Source organism: Budorcas taxicolor, chromosome 11, assembly GCF_023091745.1.
Source record: "Budorcas taxicolor isolate Tak-1 chromosome 11, Takin1.1, whole genome shotgun sequence".
Lineage (NCBI taxonomy): Eukaryota > Metazoa > Chordata > Mammalia > Artiodactyla > Bovidae > Budorcas > Budorcas taxicolor.
Genome location: NC_068920.1, coordinates 33,531,839 through 33,547,909, shown reverse-complemented (window position 1 = coordinate 33,547,909; position 16,071 = coordinate 33,531,839). Strand labels below are relative to the sequence as shown.

General features: G+C 36.8%; 1 protein-coding gene across 1 annotated transcript in view; it reads left to right on the top strand.

Annotated features, from left to right (window-relative positions):
* TSBP1 (testis expressed basic protein 1) overlaps positions 1–16,071 on the top strand; it is a 62,469-nt gene that overhangs the window by 23,805 nt on the left and 22,593 nt on the right. The window contains exons 18-28 of the mRNA XM_052648197.1: positions 308–328; positions 2,196–2,216; positions 5,630–5,653; positions 6,282–6,305; positions 6,618–6,641; positions 7,111–7,131; positions 8,093–8,113; positions 10,808–10,828; positions 11,794–11,811; positions 13,500–13,520; positions 14,208–14,225. Coding sequence (XP_052504157.1) covers positions 308–328; positions 2,196–2,216; positions 5,630–5,653; positions 6,282–6,305; positions 6,618–6,641; positions 7,111–7,131; positions 8,093–8,113; positions 10,808–10,828; positions 11,794–11,811; positions 13,500–13,520; positions 14,208–14,225 — 234 coding nt within the window. The remainder of the gene's footprint in view (positions 1–307; positions 329–2,195; positions 2,217–5,629; positions 5,654–6,281; positions 6,306–6,617; positions 6,642–7,110; positions 7,132–8,092; positions 8,114–10,807; positions 10,829–11,793; positions 11,812–13,499; positions 13,521–14,207; positions 14,226–16,071) is intronic.

Here is a 16,071-nt window from a genome sequence, read left to right as displayed (position 1 = left end):
AAAATATGAGGCAAATGGAGAGAAAAGAATATAATTAAGATTTTACCATAAACTCTTGGAAAGGCAATGATGAAATGGTTATCTTGCCAACTAAAACAGGGTTACAAATCTCCTAGGGGAAGATTCAATTCTTATGGAAAGGCTATAGTCCAGCAGCAGTGCAGTAAAAAATATTTAATCTTGAAAACTGGAATTTAGTTATTTCAGGGAAACCATTTTCATTGCTCTCCTTTGAAAAATATCAATGGTACACATGCATTTTTCATGTTTAACAAGTACAATAATTTATGTTTATTTCTGTTTTTAGTACAATATACTGGACCCAGTGGTAAGTCCCTTACCTATTTCTTTCCTCTGGTGTTCTACAGTGTCTAAAGGGCCTGTTTCCTGTCTTAAATGTATCTATTGCCAGAAGGGTGGTGGTTTTAGACATGTTTTCATGCTTTCCAGTTTCTACCTGCCTAGAACTTTCCAGGGCTATTTTTTATAGAAAAAGAATAAAAAAATTCCCTCAATAATGATCAGTAATGTCTTCTAAAACAATATAAAATTTTCTAGTGTGACAGAGGAAGAATAATAAGGATGACTTTCCAGTTCTGAAGTGCTTTGTAGTTTATTAAGGGCCTACTCAAAGATAATGGAGACAATGTATAGACAATGAGAAAAGGCAGGCAATATGTGAAAATAAACGTAAAAGAGGGGAAACACAATCAAATGTAAACAGATAGAGGTCTTACCAGGTTCCTTCTAGTTTCTAGGAATATTGCTCAGAATCTAGTCTACCCTAGGATCCCTCATCTTTTCCCCCAAGACTCACCCCAAACAACCCTCAACACACACACACACACACACACACACACACACATATGAGCTCAGGGAACAGGATATGACAGTAGTTGGGCTGCAATTACAGGAACTGACAGATTCATCAGGTACCTACAAACCACAAGTAGAAGAAAGTAGAAGGTTAAGTTTGTACTGCAACTAGAAAGAGCAAAGCTGGTGTCAAAATCTGGAGTGCCAAAACCAACCCCATGTGATAGAAAATTTTTAGTATGGAAATTAAGTAATAGCATCCCAAAGTTTAAGCCAAATAGGAAAAAATTACCAGAAAGCAAGTCGGGTGTACTCAGACATTACTTCAACTAGCTGAGCTTCCACCATGTATCAGAAACTGATGAGCCCCGGGGATAAAGTCATGAATAAGAGAGAGAAAGATGTGGTTGACCCCTGGTGCTGTGGAGTTTACAGTCCTCCAGGATGTCTTGGAAAAAGGAACTCAAAATGTGGTGACTACAGGCAGTCTCCCACACAATCATACTATGACTGCTGAAATGGATGTTACTTGCCCTGAATGCTTCTTGTTGTGGATGAATACCAGCCATCATTTACTGACTGCTCCCCTAAATCAAGGCTGCCTTTCTCAGTACTTTTTTTTATGACCGAGACTTACAATCTTGAAAGTTCTCATAGTTCTTATAAGGGGAAAAAAATCATAAATCAGTTCATCACAGAGGATCCCACTGTGGCTAAAGGAAGGGCTTCATTGGTCCAAGTCCCCTAATGGTCATGTGTGCCAGAGAATCTATATAGGTACATCAATTCCCTTTCCCTTCTTTTGCTCCCTGCTTAATTCCCTCTCCTAATGTGTAAACACTTTTAAATATATAGCAATGTTTAAATGAATTATATTGCTACATTCATTCCTTCCTAAGCTTTCCCCTAGACTACACATGATTTGGAGAATGCTCAAAACACATTGATTAGTTTTTTAATTAACAAAAGCAAGTGCTTCAAGTGGGACTAGGAAAGAGAAGCATTTGGAAAAAAACTTTTCAAACCAATCAAAACATCAGGAAGGGAAAAGACTAGTGAAAATAAGAATGGCAAAACTACACAGAAGTGTAGAAGCACAAGTTTAAGAGTTTATGCACATCTGGACGTGTTTCTTCTATTTACAAGACCCAAAAGGAATGGAAAGGATGGCCACTTTTCTGCCTCAGGCAGGAGATACAGACCTGAGGATACAAAGCACAGGGGTGGGTGCTTAAGCCCAGACCCTCAGCTAATAGGCAGGTTTCAGAGCTCCCTGCATCCTCTCTGCAGTTACTCTTTTTAAGCCTATATGTGAGAACTGAGTTCTCTTGGTTCTACAAACTAATTTCTCCTTTTTTTTCCTTCCATTTTTCCACCAGCTGAAACTTCAGAAACAACCTGTAAGTTCCATGCCTGTTCTTACTGTTGCTTTCAGCTCCTTACAGTATCTGGGTATAGAAATTTACATTTTCTTATCCCTTACTCATTCCACTATCTAGCTGCACCTCACCCCAAGAATAAATGAATTGAGGGGACTACAATCCCACTTAATAACCTAAAATATATTATGTAATCTATACATACATGTAACATACATTATGGGCTTCTCTGGTGGCTCAGAGAGTAAAGAATACACCTGCAAGGGAGAAGACCCGGGGTAGGGAAGATCCCCTAGAGCAGAGGATCGTAACCCACTCCAGTATTCTTACCTGGAGAATTCCATGGACAAGAACCCTGGCAGGCTACAGTCGATGGGATCACAGTCAGACACGACTGGGCAACTAACACACTAGTTCAGTTAAGATCAGTCGCTCAGTCGTGTCTGACTCCTTGCAACCCCATGAATCGCAGCACGCCAGGCCTCCCTGTCCATCACCAACTCCCGGAGTTTACCCAAACTCACATCCATCAAGTCGGTGATGCCATCCAGCCAGCTCATCCTCTGTCGTCCCCTTCTCCTCCTGCCCCCAGTTCCTCCCAGTATAAGGGTCTTTTCCAATGAGTCAACTATTTGCATGAGGTGGCCAAAGTATTGGAGTTTCAGCTTCAGCATCAGTCCCTCCAATGAACACCCAGGACTGATCTCCTTTAGGATGGACAGGTTGGATCTCCTTGCACTCCATGGGACTCTCAAGAGTCTTCTCCAATACTACAGTTCAAAAGCACCAATTCTTCTGTGCTCAGCTTTCTTTATAGTCCAACTCTCACATCCATACATGACTACTGGAAAAACCATAGCCTTGACTAGACAGCTCTTTGTTGACAAAGTAATGTCTCTGCTTTTTAATATGCTATCTAGGTTGGCCGTAACTTTCCTTCCAAGGAGTGAGCATCTTTTAATTTCATGGCTGCAATCACCATCTGCAGTGATTTTGGAGCCCAAAAAAATAAAGTCTGACACTTTCTACTGTTTCCCCATCTATTTCCCATGAAGTGATGGGACTGGATGCCATGATCTTAGTTTTCTGAATGTTGAGCTTTAAGCCACCTTTTTCACTCTCCTCTTTCACTTTCATCAAGAGGCTTTTTAGTTCCTCTTCACTTTCTGCCATAAGGGTGGTGTCACCTGCGTATCTGAGGTTATTGATATTTCTCCCGGCAATCTTGATTCCAGTTTGTGCTTCTTCCAGCCCACCGTTTCTCATGATGTACTCTGCATATAAGTTAAATAAGCAGGGTGGCAATATACAGCCTGACATACTCCTTTTCCTATTTGAAACCAGTCTGTTGTTCCATGTCCAGTTCTAACTGTTGCTTCCTGACCTGCATACACATTTCTCAAGAGGCAGGTCAGGTGGTCTGCTATTCCTGTCTCTTTCAGAATTTTCCACAGTTTATTGTGATCCACACAGTCAAAAGCTTTGGCATAGTCAATAAAGCAGATGTTTTTCTGGAACTCTCCTGCTTTTTTGATGATCCAACAGATGTTGGCAATTTGATCTCTGGTTCCTCTGTCTTTTCTAAATCCAGCTTGAACATCTGGAAGTTCATGGTTCACATATTGCTGAAGCCTGGCTTGGAGAATTTTGAGCATTACTTTGCTAGCATGTGAGATGGGTGCAACTGTGCGGTAGTTTGAGCATTCTTTGGCATTGCCTTTCTTTGGGATTGGAATGAAAACTGACCTTTTCCAGTCCTGTGGCCATTGCTGAGTTTTCCAAATTTCCTGGCATACTGAGTGCAGCACTTTCACAGCATCATCTTTCAGGATTTGAAATAGCTCAACTGGAATTCCATCACCTCCACTAGCTTTGTTCATAGTGATGCTTTCTAAGGCCCACTTGGCTTCACATTCCAGGATATCTGGCTCTAGGTGAGTGATCACACCATCATGATTATCTTGGTTGTGAAGATCTTTTTTGTACAGTTCTTCTGTGTATTCTTGCCACGTCTTCTTAATATCTTCTGCTTCTGTTAGGTCCAGACCATTTCTGTCCTTTATTGAGCCCATCTTTGCATGAAATGTTCCCTTGGTATCTCTAATTTTCTTGAAGAGATCTCTAGTCTTTCCCATTCTGTTGTTTTCATCTATTTCTTTGCACTGATCACTGAAGAAGGCTTTCTTATCTTTCCTTGCTATTCTCTGGAACTCTGCATTCAAATGGGAATATCTTTCCTTTTCTCCTTTACTTTTCACTTCTCTTCACAGCTATTTGTAAGGTCTCCTCAGACAGCCATTTTGCTTTTTTGCATTTCTAACACATATACACATACATACACACATACATTGTATACAAATATATACATACATAAGGTGTATATACATATATATTATATTATATTTTAAAACAGAGGAAACTATCTGAAGTACTGTGACTTGTCAGCAAGGGAGGGAGTATATTTATATGAGTGAAGGAGACCTTGAGAAGCCTGCAGAAAAAGGCAGAAAAATAGTAAAGGCAATACAGTTTAAATTACCAACCCCACTGTAAGATTTTAGGCAGTTGACCAGCCACTGCAAAAAAGGAAGAGATAAATCATCTCCCAGACTAAGCAGAAGGCAGAATCCTACAATTCAACCTACAAGGTATGATGGCAATTGTATTCCCCACCACAGTGTGCTATAACACCTACAAGGATTTGATTCTATCTCCACAGATATTTCTGATACTCTCTCTCAGAATAATAAGAGGAAAAGTAGTTCTTATTTCATCAGCCTTTCCACACTGATTTCTCTCTTTGCTTTTCGGCTTTGAGATCATCCTGTAAGTTTGAATATCTCACTTTCCAAAGGAACTCAATTGTCTCCAGCAGTATCTAGCAGATCTACCTGAACCAAAATTTATCCATCCTTATTGGGACTGCAATAACTTAAAGCTCCCACTTCCTTGACCTTTTATTTTTCCATTATTCAGAATTCCACTAAGTTATTAATAAGTTTCCAGAATGTTCACTGAGTCATATAAAAATAAAGAGCAGGAAAAAAATTTCTCCATGGTTCTAAAGATTGTTAGTTAGGGACTTTCCATGCAGAAGAGAAAAATGAGTGAGAGAAAAAGATACAGATAATATTTCTATTTTCCAGCTAGGTCATTTATATCAGCAATTAGTAAATTGCTTATTTCTCTGCTGTGCAATTATCAAGGTCCAGTAATGTCTATTGGAACTTGAGTTCTGGTATAGGAATTTGAAACTCCTATTTTATTTTCCTTTTTCCTTTTCCATTAACCAGTATTCCATCAGCTGATTATAATTTTTCTGGAAAGTTCAAATGTCTGATCAGAAAAACTTTTTCTGTCTCTGACAGAAAAAATGAACTGAAGAATAAACAAGAAAGGAGTAATAAAAAAAAAATCTCTCTGCTTGTTTTCAGCGGAATCAACTCCTCATGCAGTCAGTAAGTCTGTTTGTTTGCCCCAGAGTTTAACTGATTTCAAATGGGGTCCAAAATTCTTTACCTGGCCATACTGGAATAAAAAAGGGCTTGAGGTACATCTTGTTCTCTTGGAACCTGGCTATCAAAATGCCTCTGGGTTATTTTGACCAGGAAAGGTCTGACACTACTAATTTACATAAAAATGAAGAGGGGATAAAAAAGTTTTGCTTAGTTATAAAGACCAACAAGAGACTACCTACAGACAATGAAAAAATGATGGGAGAGAAAGGAGGGGATAAGAACTTTCTAAGACAGTTTTCATTTGGACCTCCTGCCCTACTTAGTCTATTTTTCCATATTTGAATTCCAAGATACTTGAGGAAACTTCCCTGACCATATAGGTATTTCAAAGATTAGAAGTAACTGTTTCCTTCATGTCTCACATTCATATTTTCAATAAGTCAGCTTTTTAATAACTTTGTGGGGGGAAAAAAAAACTCAACTGATTCAAATAAAAAATAAAGAGCAGAGAGGAAAGTTTCCCAGCAGTTAAAATGATATGTTACAAGGGACTTCACAAAATGAAAAACATATTGAATGGGGAAAAAGTGGGGGGAAAGATAAAAATTTTCTCGGTTGTGTTTTCTAGATGGACCAGCTCCACAGGCCCTCAGTAAGTCACTCCATGTTTCTTCCACTGCGGGGTCCTATTTCTCCTTTCCCCAGCTGTGCTGGAACTTCTGGGAATAGGGTACATGCTGCTTTAACTAACCACTTACCCTCTCATGGTCAAAATTTCATTGTTATAAATGATTTTTTGAAAAGTCCAAATCCTGCTGACTTATGTTAAAAGTAAATAAAGACCAAAGGTAACATTTTTTCCTATTTTTATAATGACCTATCAAGAAGGAACTCTCTTTAAAAACGCGGACAGGAATACAGTGGGAGAGAAAAAGAGTTGTGACGATATTTTTCTGTCTTTCAGCTTGTCCACCTTCAATGCTCAGGGGTAAGTTTCATCCATTTTTCCACTATTTCCTATTGTTGTTGTTCTCTACAAGGCCTAGGGACCAGACCCTGTCCTCTTCATTTCTAACTCTGTGTAGCGACCTGAGACTCATAGCTCTCAATTCCCTCTGCCTTCTGCTCATCCAGCTTCTTTCTCTGAGAAATCAACTTATATTTACTTAATTACAAATATGTATTTACTTTGCATCTCCTATGTGATCATAACTATATAAGTGCTTTAATTATTAATACTTTACACTATTTAGTTCTTAGAGTAACTTCACTGACCTCTCTGTAAAGACTAAGAAACTGAGGCCACATCCTGGCCCAAGAATACATAGTCATAGAACCATAATTTAAACAAAGAGCTATGGAACAAATTAGCTTCTCCCCTACACAAATATAATTCCTTAAAAAGAAAGTTTGGTTCTTTCAAACAAATATCCACTGATATCTAATTTGTTTTCTAGGTCTGCCCCTGGCACCCATAAGTAAGTATAACATCTCTTTCTCTATTTTGGTTCTGTTTGGTCTTCAAAGTCTGAGGGACTTTTTTCTGTTATAGTGATTTGATTTTCTCATTGCTCGCTTATGTTATTACTCAGCTTCCCCTACATTATTTTATGGGCATTATTATTAAGGGCTTCCCTGGTGGTTCCGCCTGCAGTGTAAGAGAACCATGTTTGATCCCTGGGTGGGGAAGATCCCCTGGAGAAGGAAATGGCAACCCACTCCAGTATTCTAGCCTGGAGAATCCCATGGACAGAGGAGCCTGGTGGGCTACAGTCCATGGGGTCACAAAGAGTCGGACATGACTGAGTGAGTGACTAACACTTTCCCCTACATTATACATAATTTAAGAAAATACTGATTAGGGACTTCCCTGGCAGTCTAGTGGTTAAGACTCTGTGCTCCCAGTGCAGGGAGCAGGGGTTCAAATCCCTGGTCAGGGAACTATCCTGCATGCCATGTGGTACAGTCAGAACAAGCAGTAAGGTAGCATTTGTCAACAACAACAACAACAACAACAACAACAACAAAAAACTGAATATTATGAAATAACAGAGGCAGGCAGATTTTTTTGAGAGAGAAGGAAGTCCAAAATCATGTTTAAATGGAGACTGACTTTCGAGTGTTCCCTCAAAGAATACATTGCTATCCAAAGGAAACAGAAATATCCAGTTATCTTTGCCTGGTACTATACCCAAAGTTGTTCAGATCCAGTATATTAAGAAGACTTTTGAGAAAACCCTGCTTTGACTTCATCATTAAATCATCACTGCTTGATCTCATATCTAAGTTTGCATTGCAACTGCTTTCTACAGCCATTTGTGATGCTTTCTTCTTAGTCCCACCCAAGTCCTCCCCTCACAGACACAGACAGAATATATTAGATACTATTCTGTTTTTTGTATTTAACAAAAATTTCATGGATTTCTTTTTATTTTTTAGTGATTTCACAGAGAACTTCAAGTAAGTTTTTTACTTATCAATCTGTCTTAGGTGAGACTTTTTCTCAGCTTAGGTGTTTCTATTTTAACTAGCCAAAAGGTTGAGACTCATGTTTCTCATATTCAGTTGCTTCCATACTACCCAAAGGCCTCAAGATTAGGAATGCAAAATGACCTTTTTGATACATAACTATAGAAGTTCCTATTATTTCAGCTCTTAACTTCTCAGGTTACAAATACCAACAGTGACTTAATAGTTAAACCAGATAAAGCACTGACCATGGTGATATTTTGGAGAAGGCAATGGCAACCCACTCCAGTATTCTTGCCTAGAAAATCTCATGGACAAAGGAGCCTGGCAGGCTACAGTTCATGGGGTTGCAAGAGTCAGACACGACTTAGCAACTAAACCAAACCATGGTGATATTTAATATAGAATTCATGAAGCCATATTTTTCACTGTTCTGGTGTTCCATAATTTGAATTTGGTTCTCATACCTATAAGTGATTTTTATGCAAACCCAATATCCCCTAGGGTTTCTCAGATTGAAATAAAATCACATTAATATTAAAACCCAAAGTGCCTGTCAAGGTTAAAATTTTAGATGCCAATAGAGCCCAAAAATGTAATATAACTGAATGAGGTAAAGTATATCCCTTAGGAATTATGGAGAATTAGAAAGCCATATACAGTCTAAAGAACACAGCTGCTACTTAACTCTACCCAATTTTCCCACAAATGGTAAAATTGCGGTCATCTGATACAAAGAATTGCCATGCTGCAGTCCATGGTGTCGCAAAGAGTTGGACACGACTTAGTGACTGAGCAAAAACATCAGCTTGTAGAATATATGTTTTAGTTCTTGGAAGGAATCTACAAGAGCTTGCCCATTTCTAAGGGCTCCACTGCACTGTCCTTGATGGGGAAGTACTGACTGCAGTCTGGACTATTTCAAAACCCCTTAGTTCTGTCCCCCCTGACAGTATATCCCATAGCCTGTCATTGATGAGATACCCTCATCAAGTAGGCCACCAACTTGAGTGAAGTACCAGTACCAAAGCTCAAGCCCAGATATCTTCCACAATGCCCACCTGACCTTCAAGAAGCTCAAGTATCCTTGTCACTAGAAAAGGAAGAAGATGCCTGCTGCTCCAAGGCATCCTCCTCACTGTACACTGCTTCCACTCTTCAATTTTCTTTTCGTTATGCTCAAAATGCACAAAACAAATCAGCAAATCCACCAAGCAGACATTCAATTAGGAAATGGTTTGCCACACACCTTTTCTCACAGACAATCCCCGCCCCAGTCTTTATAAGCAAATCTCTTGAAGTCCTTCTTATTTACTTTCAGGAAGGAAATCACTATACCTTCCTATCCCACATCATTTCTTAGTCAACTACCCACAACACTGAAGATTGCTTTAAATTTCCTTCCTCTAAAACTTGTGTGCTTATGGAGGCTTGGAAGAAAGATGGTATGTGAGACAGAAGAACTAATTTGGCCATCATTTGTTAAAGCCTTAGAGCAGCATTTCTGCATTGCACAGCTCTAGGAGTCCCTTCCCACTATGCTTCTGAGTCGTGCAATCCTTCCTATGGGTTTGTCTTACCTAAGTTGTATGAGGAGGGAAATATGAGAGGTTACAGCCTCTTTTTCCTTAGAGTTTTATCTCAGTAGTAATAGAGACATTCCCATTTCACATCCTCTTCCCCTTGCTTTAGGGAGAGAGCAGGTGGAGAATGAGCTTGACAAATTTAGTGTAGAGATAGCATTTTAAAACCACTGGACTAAATTTGATTACCAGTGGTGCCTGTAAAGATAAGAACGCTAAGAACTGTGCTCAGGAACGTCAGTTTTAGAGGTTAGGAAGAAGAAAAAAATCCAGCAAAGTATAGAAAGAAGGAGTGTGCAGGGAGGAAGAAGAAAAACCAGGAGAGTGGCTTATAGAACTCAAGAAAGTATTTCCAGATAAAAAGAGTATATAAACAACTGCACCTAAAACTTTCAAGAAATAAAAATTTGGACTGAGAATTGGTCATTGCATTTTGTAAAATGAGGGTTGTTAGTAATCTTAATAGGGTAGAGGGGAAACAAAAGTCTAATTGAAGAGGTTATGGAGAGAGAGAAAAGTTAGAATGGTAAAGCAGCTGATATATAGCATATGGCATATAGCATACGGTAGAGCTAAGATAACGTCATAAGAGCTGCAAAGACGGGAGCTCTGATAGGTTGTGACTTCCCTCGTGGGGAATAAAAGATAGACTATCCATGTTTTAAAAAGATAAAAGAAAAAGTTACATATATTGTTTAATGCAGTTTGGAAAAAGAATAAGCAGATATAAAAAAGAACAAAGTTGAAATCTTTGAAATGAAAAAAGTTACTGAAATTGAAACATAATTAAATAAAATCAGAGACCGGAGCGGGCGGGGTGATGGCGGCGGCGGCGCGGCTCCTAGGGCTTCGCGCGGCGGGGTATATAATTTAAAAAAAAAAAAAAATCAGAGACCTAGATGGGAAAAGAAAGAGTGAGCTCCATCACTAGCTATAGACCATTTCTTCCATAACATTTCCAAGGGAAAGTGGTCCTTGCAGAATCTCTTTTTTTCTTTCCACTACTGTTCAGTCTATGATGCTCATCATAACATCAGTGAAAATGTGTTTCTGTTTCATTAGACAATCACACTAATTTGTTCCTTTGCTTTTTTTATTAAAGCAAGACCTGAAAAATCTAAAGGTAGGTCCCATGTTTCTCTCAATTCTGTTATCACTGGTGTTTCATGGTACCTAGAGGCCCTTTTGTGCCTTGTTTTTAATGTGAATGTTCACCAGGGCTTAAGATTTATATTTCTGACTCTATGGTTTATTTTTTTCTAGCATTTCTCTCCTTCTAGCTTCTTGTTTCCCTATTCATATTTTCAGTAGCTTGCTTCATTTTGAACTATCAACATTCATTTGGAGGCTATAATTGAAACTAATTGGTACACTATGGGGTACTATAATAACAAATACTAGTTGTTACATACTTACAAGGTACCAGGCACTGTACTTAGCTTTATATATGCATATACATTATATAAGATAAATATTGTTATTCCTATAAGAAGCAGGAAGTGGTAAGACTGGGTAACTTGCTCATGACCCCACAATTATGAGCAGAAGAGGTTGGGATTCAAATTCAGGTTTATTTACCTGAATCTAAAAGCAAGTACTGCTTTCATCCCATTCAAATGGGGAGTCACCAGCCCTAAGATATCTATGTGACTGGGAAAAAGAGAACTTTTCTAAAATTAATCTAAAAAACAATAATTAGCAAGTAAGAATTACAGTAATGATCATGAGAAATCAATATGATCATTCCAAAGAAGTGATGAGAAAAAAAGGAATAATAATGAGGCAATAAAGTGTGACATAAAAATCTTACCTGAAAGTTTGAATTAGCAGAGAAAAATCAAAAGGAAGAAATAGCATCTTCCAATGATTCCTCTCTGATCCTTTCTTTCAAAAAAAGCACTCAAATTAAAAGGTACTTAAGCAGAATAATCTGAAGACATTTATTCTCCCACTAATTTAACTGATTCCAAATAGAGAGTTTGGTGGTCTCTCAAAGTCCTGTTTTTTAAAACTTCCTGCATAAAGAATTTGAGAAGTAACTCGTTCTTCACGTCTCATTCATTTAATTATTTTATTTCTCTTTCACAGTAAGGCAAGAACCACCAAGTAAGTTTTATATCTATCCATCAATTATAGGGTTGGTTCCTGTGTTGATTATATCCTTTTCTAAACAAGTAAGACCTTGACATTCAAGTTTTTCAATTTCTTTATTAATATTGATTAACTTCCTCTGCTGCTGCTGCTGCTGCTAAGTCACTTCAGTCATGTCCGACTCTGTGCGACCCCGTAGACGGCAGCCCACCAGGCTCCCCCATCCTTGGGATTCTCCAGACAAGAACACTGGAGTGGCCATTGCCTTCTCCGAACTTCCTCTAGTCACTGATGAATATTTTGAAAGTAAAAAACTCACAAATGGCAAATAACAAACAGGTCAAAGGTGACTTGGAGTTGGAAATAATGTTTTTGAACATTATTTTTTTTGAAAATTGTTACCTATGGAAAAAAGTGTTAACTGTTAGTATTTTTATTAGAGTTTATAGGTTCTCTTTGGTAGGAAGTTTAAAAAGCATAAGACAGAAATACAGATGAACTGGCAAAGTTAAATTCATTGAGATCTTACTTTTTCAAAAAAATATAATTATTGAGGTCTTAACATGTGCCAGGCACTGGGAATATAGCAGGGACCAAAAACAGAAAAAGACAGCCCTGTCCTTGAGTTCATACGTAAATTTGAACATTCTAGACATGTTTCTCATCCAGAGAAGTTGGGGAAAATAGGAAGAAAATGTAGTTTATTTCTCTCACTTCTAAAAATGGAACAGTTGTATCTGACAAATATGTTTCAGAGGTATTATAGGGTATATTTCCATCTTTATTTACCAAACAATATCATTTAGATCAATGAGAGCCATATCCTCTGTATCTACATTAATGACAACTGCAATTCTAAGAAATTTCCTTTCTGTTTGATATTTGTTATTTACTCACTGTGGGCTTTTTCCTAAAAATGGTTGTTTCCATTTCAAGGAAAAAATTGACATTTATATTTTTCACACCCTATCCTCAGAATCCTACTAGAATATTTATGATTCTATACAAAGCACAGATTACAATGATAAGTGGGGAATATTAAAATGATTGATTTTTTTCATAGTAAGTTAAAATGTCCTACTAAAAACAAACTAGACTTCATATATTTTAAGAGACTTATGATAAGGACACAATAGAGATTATATATTATTGCCCAAGGAGAAACACAGGGAAAGTGAAGTCAGTCTTCATTTCTGACAGCTGGAATTGCTTATGTTCATTAATTTTTGCAAACACACAGACCAACTTCTTCCCACTTAGATTATTAAATAATATCTAGAAGATGAAGCTGATAAGCCAAAATAATTAAGAATGCCATGAAAATCTTGGGATTCACTCTACTGACTTTTCAAGAAAAGAATACGTTTTCAACTAAATGTAAGACAGGAATCACAGAGAAAAGTGGGAAAACTCACAAGGAAGAGTAAATAAAGGATATGAGGCTTTTCCAGCTCTGTGGTATTTTAATTTTCCATGAGAAATTAGATAAAAAGAAAATAACCTCCCCCTTTCTTATCCTTTTAAAATGATTGTGTTACTGCACAAGAAAGATTAAAGTAACTCATGTAAAAGGTTTGGAACTTACTCTTCCTTTTTCTTCCCAGAAATTCTTGTCTGGAAACAGTATTAGTAAGAATTCTATTATCAGTGTCAATTCTGTTATCAGTGTCAACCCATACTAATCATTTGTGTTTGGATTTTAGCACATGTAGCAGTACCTATCAGTAAGTCTTTTTTCATTTCATAAATTTGGTACAAATTGGAATCATAAACGGAGATATTTTTCCCAAATATGGCCAATTGCATTTATTCTATTTATAAGTAGTCTCTCTCTCTTTTACTTGGCAACCTGCTGTGTTATTAATTTTTCAATAAAAAGAATAAATATTTGATTGAGACTAAGTATAAAAAATATTTTATTTTCTAAAACTATTCAAAGAGCTTTTAATAACAAGAACCTTCCATACTATACAAAGGAAAGATATATAGGTGGGATATAACAAATATAGAGATACCAACAAAAAATAGAGGAAAACTCAGTATGATATGTTAGGTGTGGGAAGAGGAAAGGGAATAATTGCAATTAGCATTCAAATTTTTTGAAAGTTCTCCACATGATTTAAATCCTGTATACTAGAGGAGAAAGAAAAAGAATGACATAAGCATTTATGTTATTAACGCAGTCTGCCTTTCTACTACATTGAAATACACTGAAGACAGTCGCATCAGACTAGGATTACTACTTCACCACAAAGAAATGCTAATTCCTCTTATTCCATTTTGGATTTTTTCTGGGGGAGGTTTAGTGTCTTCCAAACATTTCTCTGTTGCCTTGGAAAAACAAGGAAGGTAACTATATTCTTGATCCTAAACTTCTGCTATTATATATTTGTTTCATGTTGTTCTGCCAGTTACTCCAGTACCTATTGGTAAGTTATTATTCATCTATTTCTTAATTCCAATGTCTTTTTGAAAATTAGCCCTCAAGTAAAGGACTTCATATTCACATTTTCCAACCCACTTTGCCTCCCCATTATCCAGTACCCTTAAGTTACTGATAAATTTCAAAACCATAGTATGCCCAATGACTGGTAAAAAAAAATAAAGGATAGAAAATTAAGACCTTGAGGTAGTATTTTTCACCCAAAGAAGAAACAAATTTAAATAGAATAAGTAATATCAGCATTGCTTTGGTAAGTAGTATACATTGATACATCACTGATCCCATTTAAATTAATATAATCCTTTTAGAAAGTAAACGTGCAGAGGCGGTATATAAAGATACAAAGAATATAAGATAAAAAGAATAGAGTATCCTTTAAACTCGTAGTTCCATTTCCATATACATGCTCTAAGGAATCATTCTAAATATGGAACAAAACAATTTGCATGATGCTAACTGGTTAAAAAAAAAAGTAAAGGTAATATATTTCAGTGTTTAAGAAAGGAATCAGACAGACCAATCAAATCTCAGTTAAAACACCAGTCATGTGGCTGTGGGTAAACTATTTAATGTCTCTTAAAATTTAATTTATATTATCTTCACTTGGTAACGTCTTTAATCATTTCCTTGAAAATTTGATGTTTTCATTCTCATTATTCCACACTACTGGAACAACTAATTTATTTATAATTGGTGGAAAACATAAACCCCTACTGACAGGAAAAAAAAAATTAGGGAGAAACAAGTGCTGGTGACAGTTTAAACATTTCATCAATACAAGTCAAGCTGTGAGGAAAATCTGACGATGAAGAGGCGAGAGCAGGAAGTCAAATCTCTTCGCCTAAAGAGAGAGGCAGGAAAATTATGAGCTACATTCAAATGTGGTAACATCTGATACCTTTCTCCTACTATCCTCAAGGTCTACTTTAACGTACTTTGCAGTGGAGAACTTTTAAAAAAAATAATTTTTCAAAAATTACCAATGAATATGAAATTCTTTTTTCTCAATTTCCTAAGAAACGTGTATAGATACATACTTTACCCTCTTACCTATGTCTCCTAAAATAGACTTAAAATTTTCATGTTCCAGTTACTAGAGGATGATAGCCTCTCTAACTCTTTTAGTCAGAGAGACGACAGTATTCTTTCAAAGTAACACCCTAGAGAGAGATCTATTTTTATGTTTTTGATGCAGGATTTTGAAGTACCTCTAGGAGTTTAGTTCTTTATTTGGCAGTCACACAGAGCTTCTTCTTGGTTGACATTAGTTAAGTGCCCTCTAAGTGTCATGAGGAAACTGGCTATTCTTATCAAATGATAAAATGTTTGGCCATTTTTACTACTTTCAAGAGTAATAGCATTAATACAAACTCTGTTCAATACACTAGGGAAGTATGACCTTGACTTGGATGAGATTTTAGGTATAAATTCACCAGCTGCCTATTTTTCAGCAGCTTTTCATATTCCCTCCACATACAAGGCCAGTCATTCTATCTAATGACTATATTTCAACTCTTTTCTAAATGACCTATGAGCAAAGAATAAATCTTTAACTTGGTGTAATAACAGTCTTTACAGTCACTATTAGCTAATAATTCATAAATAATGCTTATCTATAATTGTGACATTTTAATACTTTATAATAATGTAAACTATTAATAATATCTACATATTAACGACTTCTACCATAACAATTTCTGCATGTCATCCCCCAGCTTTCCTATTTATATGAAGTTGTGGGTATTTTAATGCCTCCACATTTGTCCTTCAGCCCTCAATTATTGGACAAAAACAGTAGAGGGGTTGATTTATGATGTTTCATTACAGCTTCC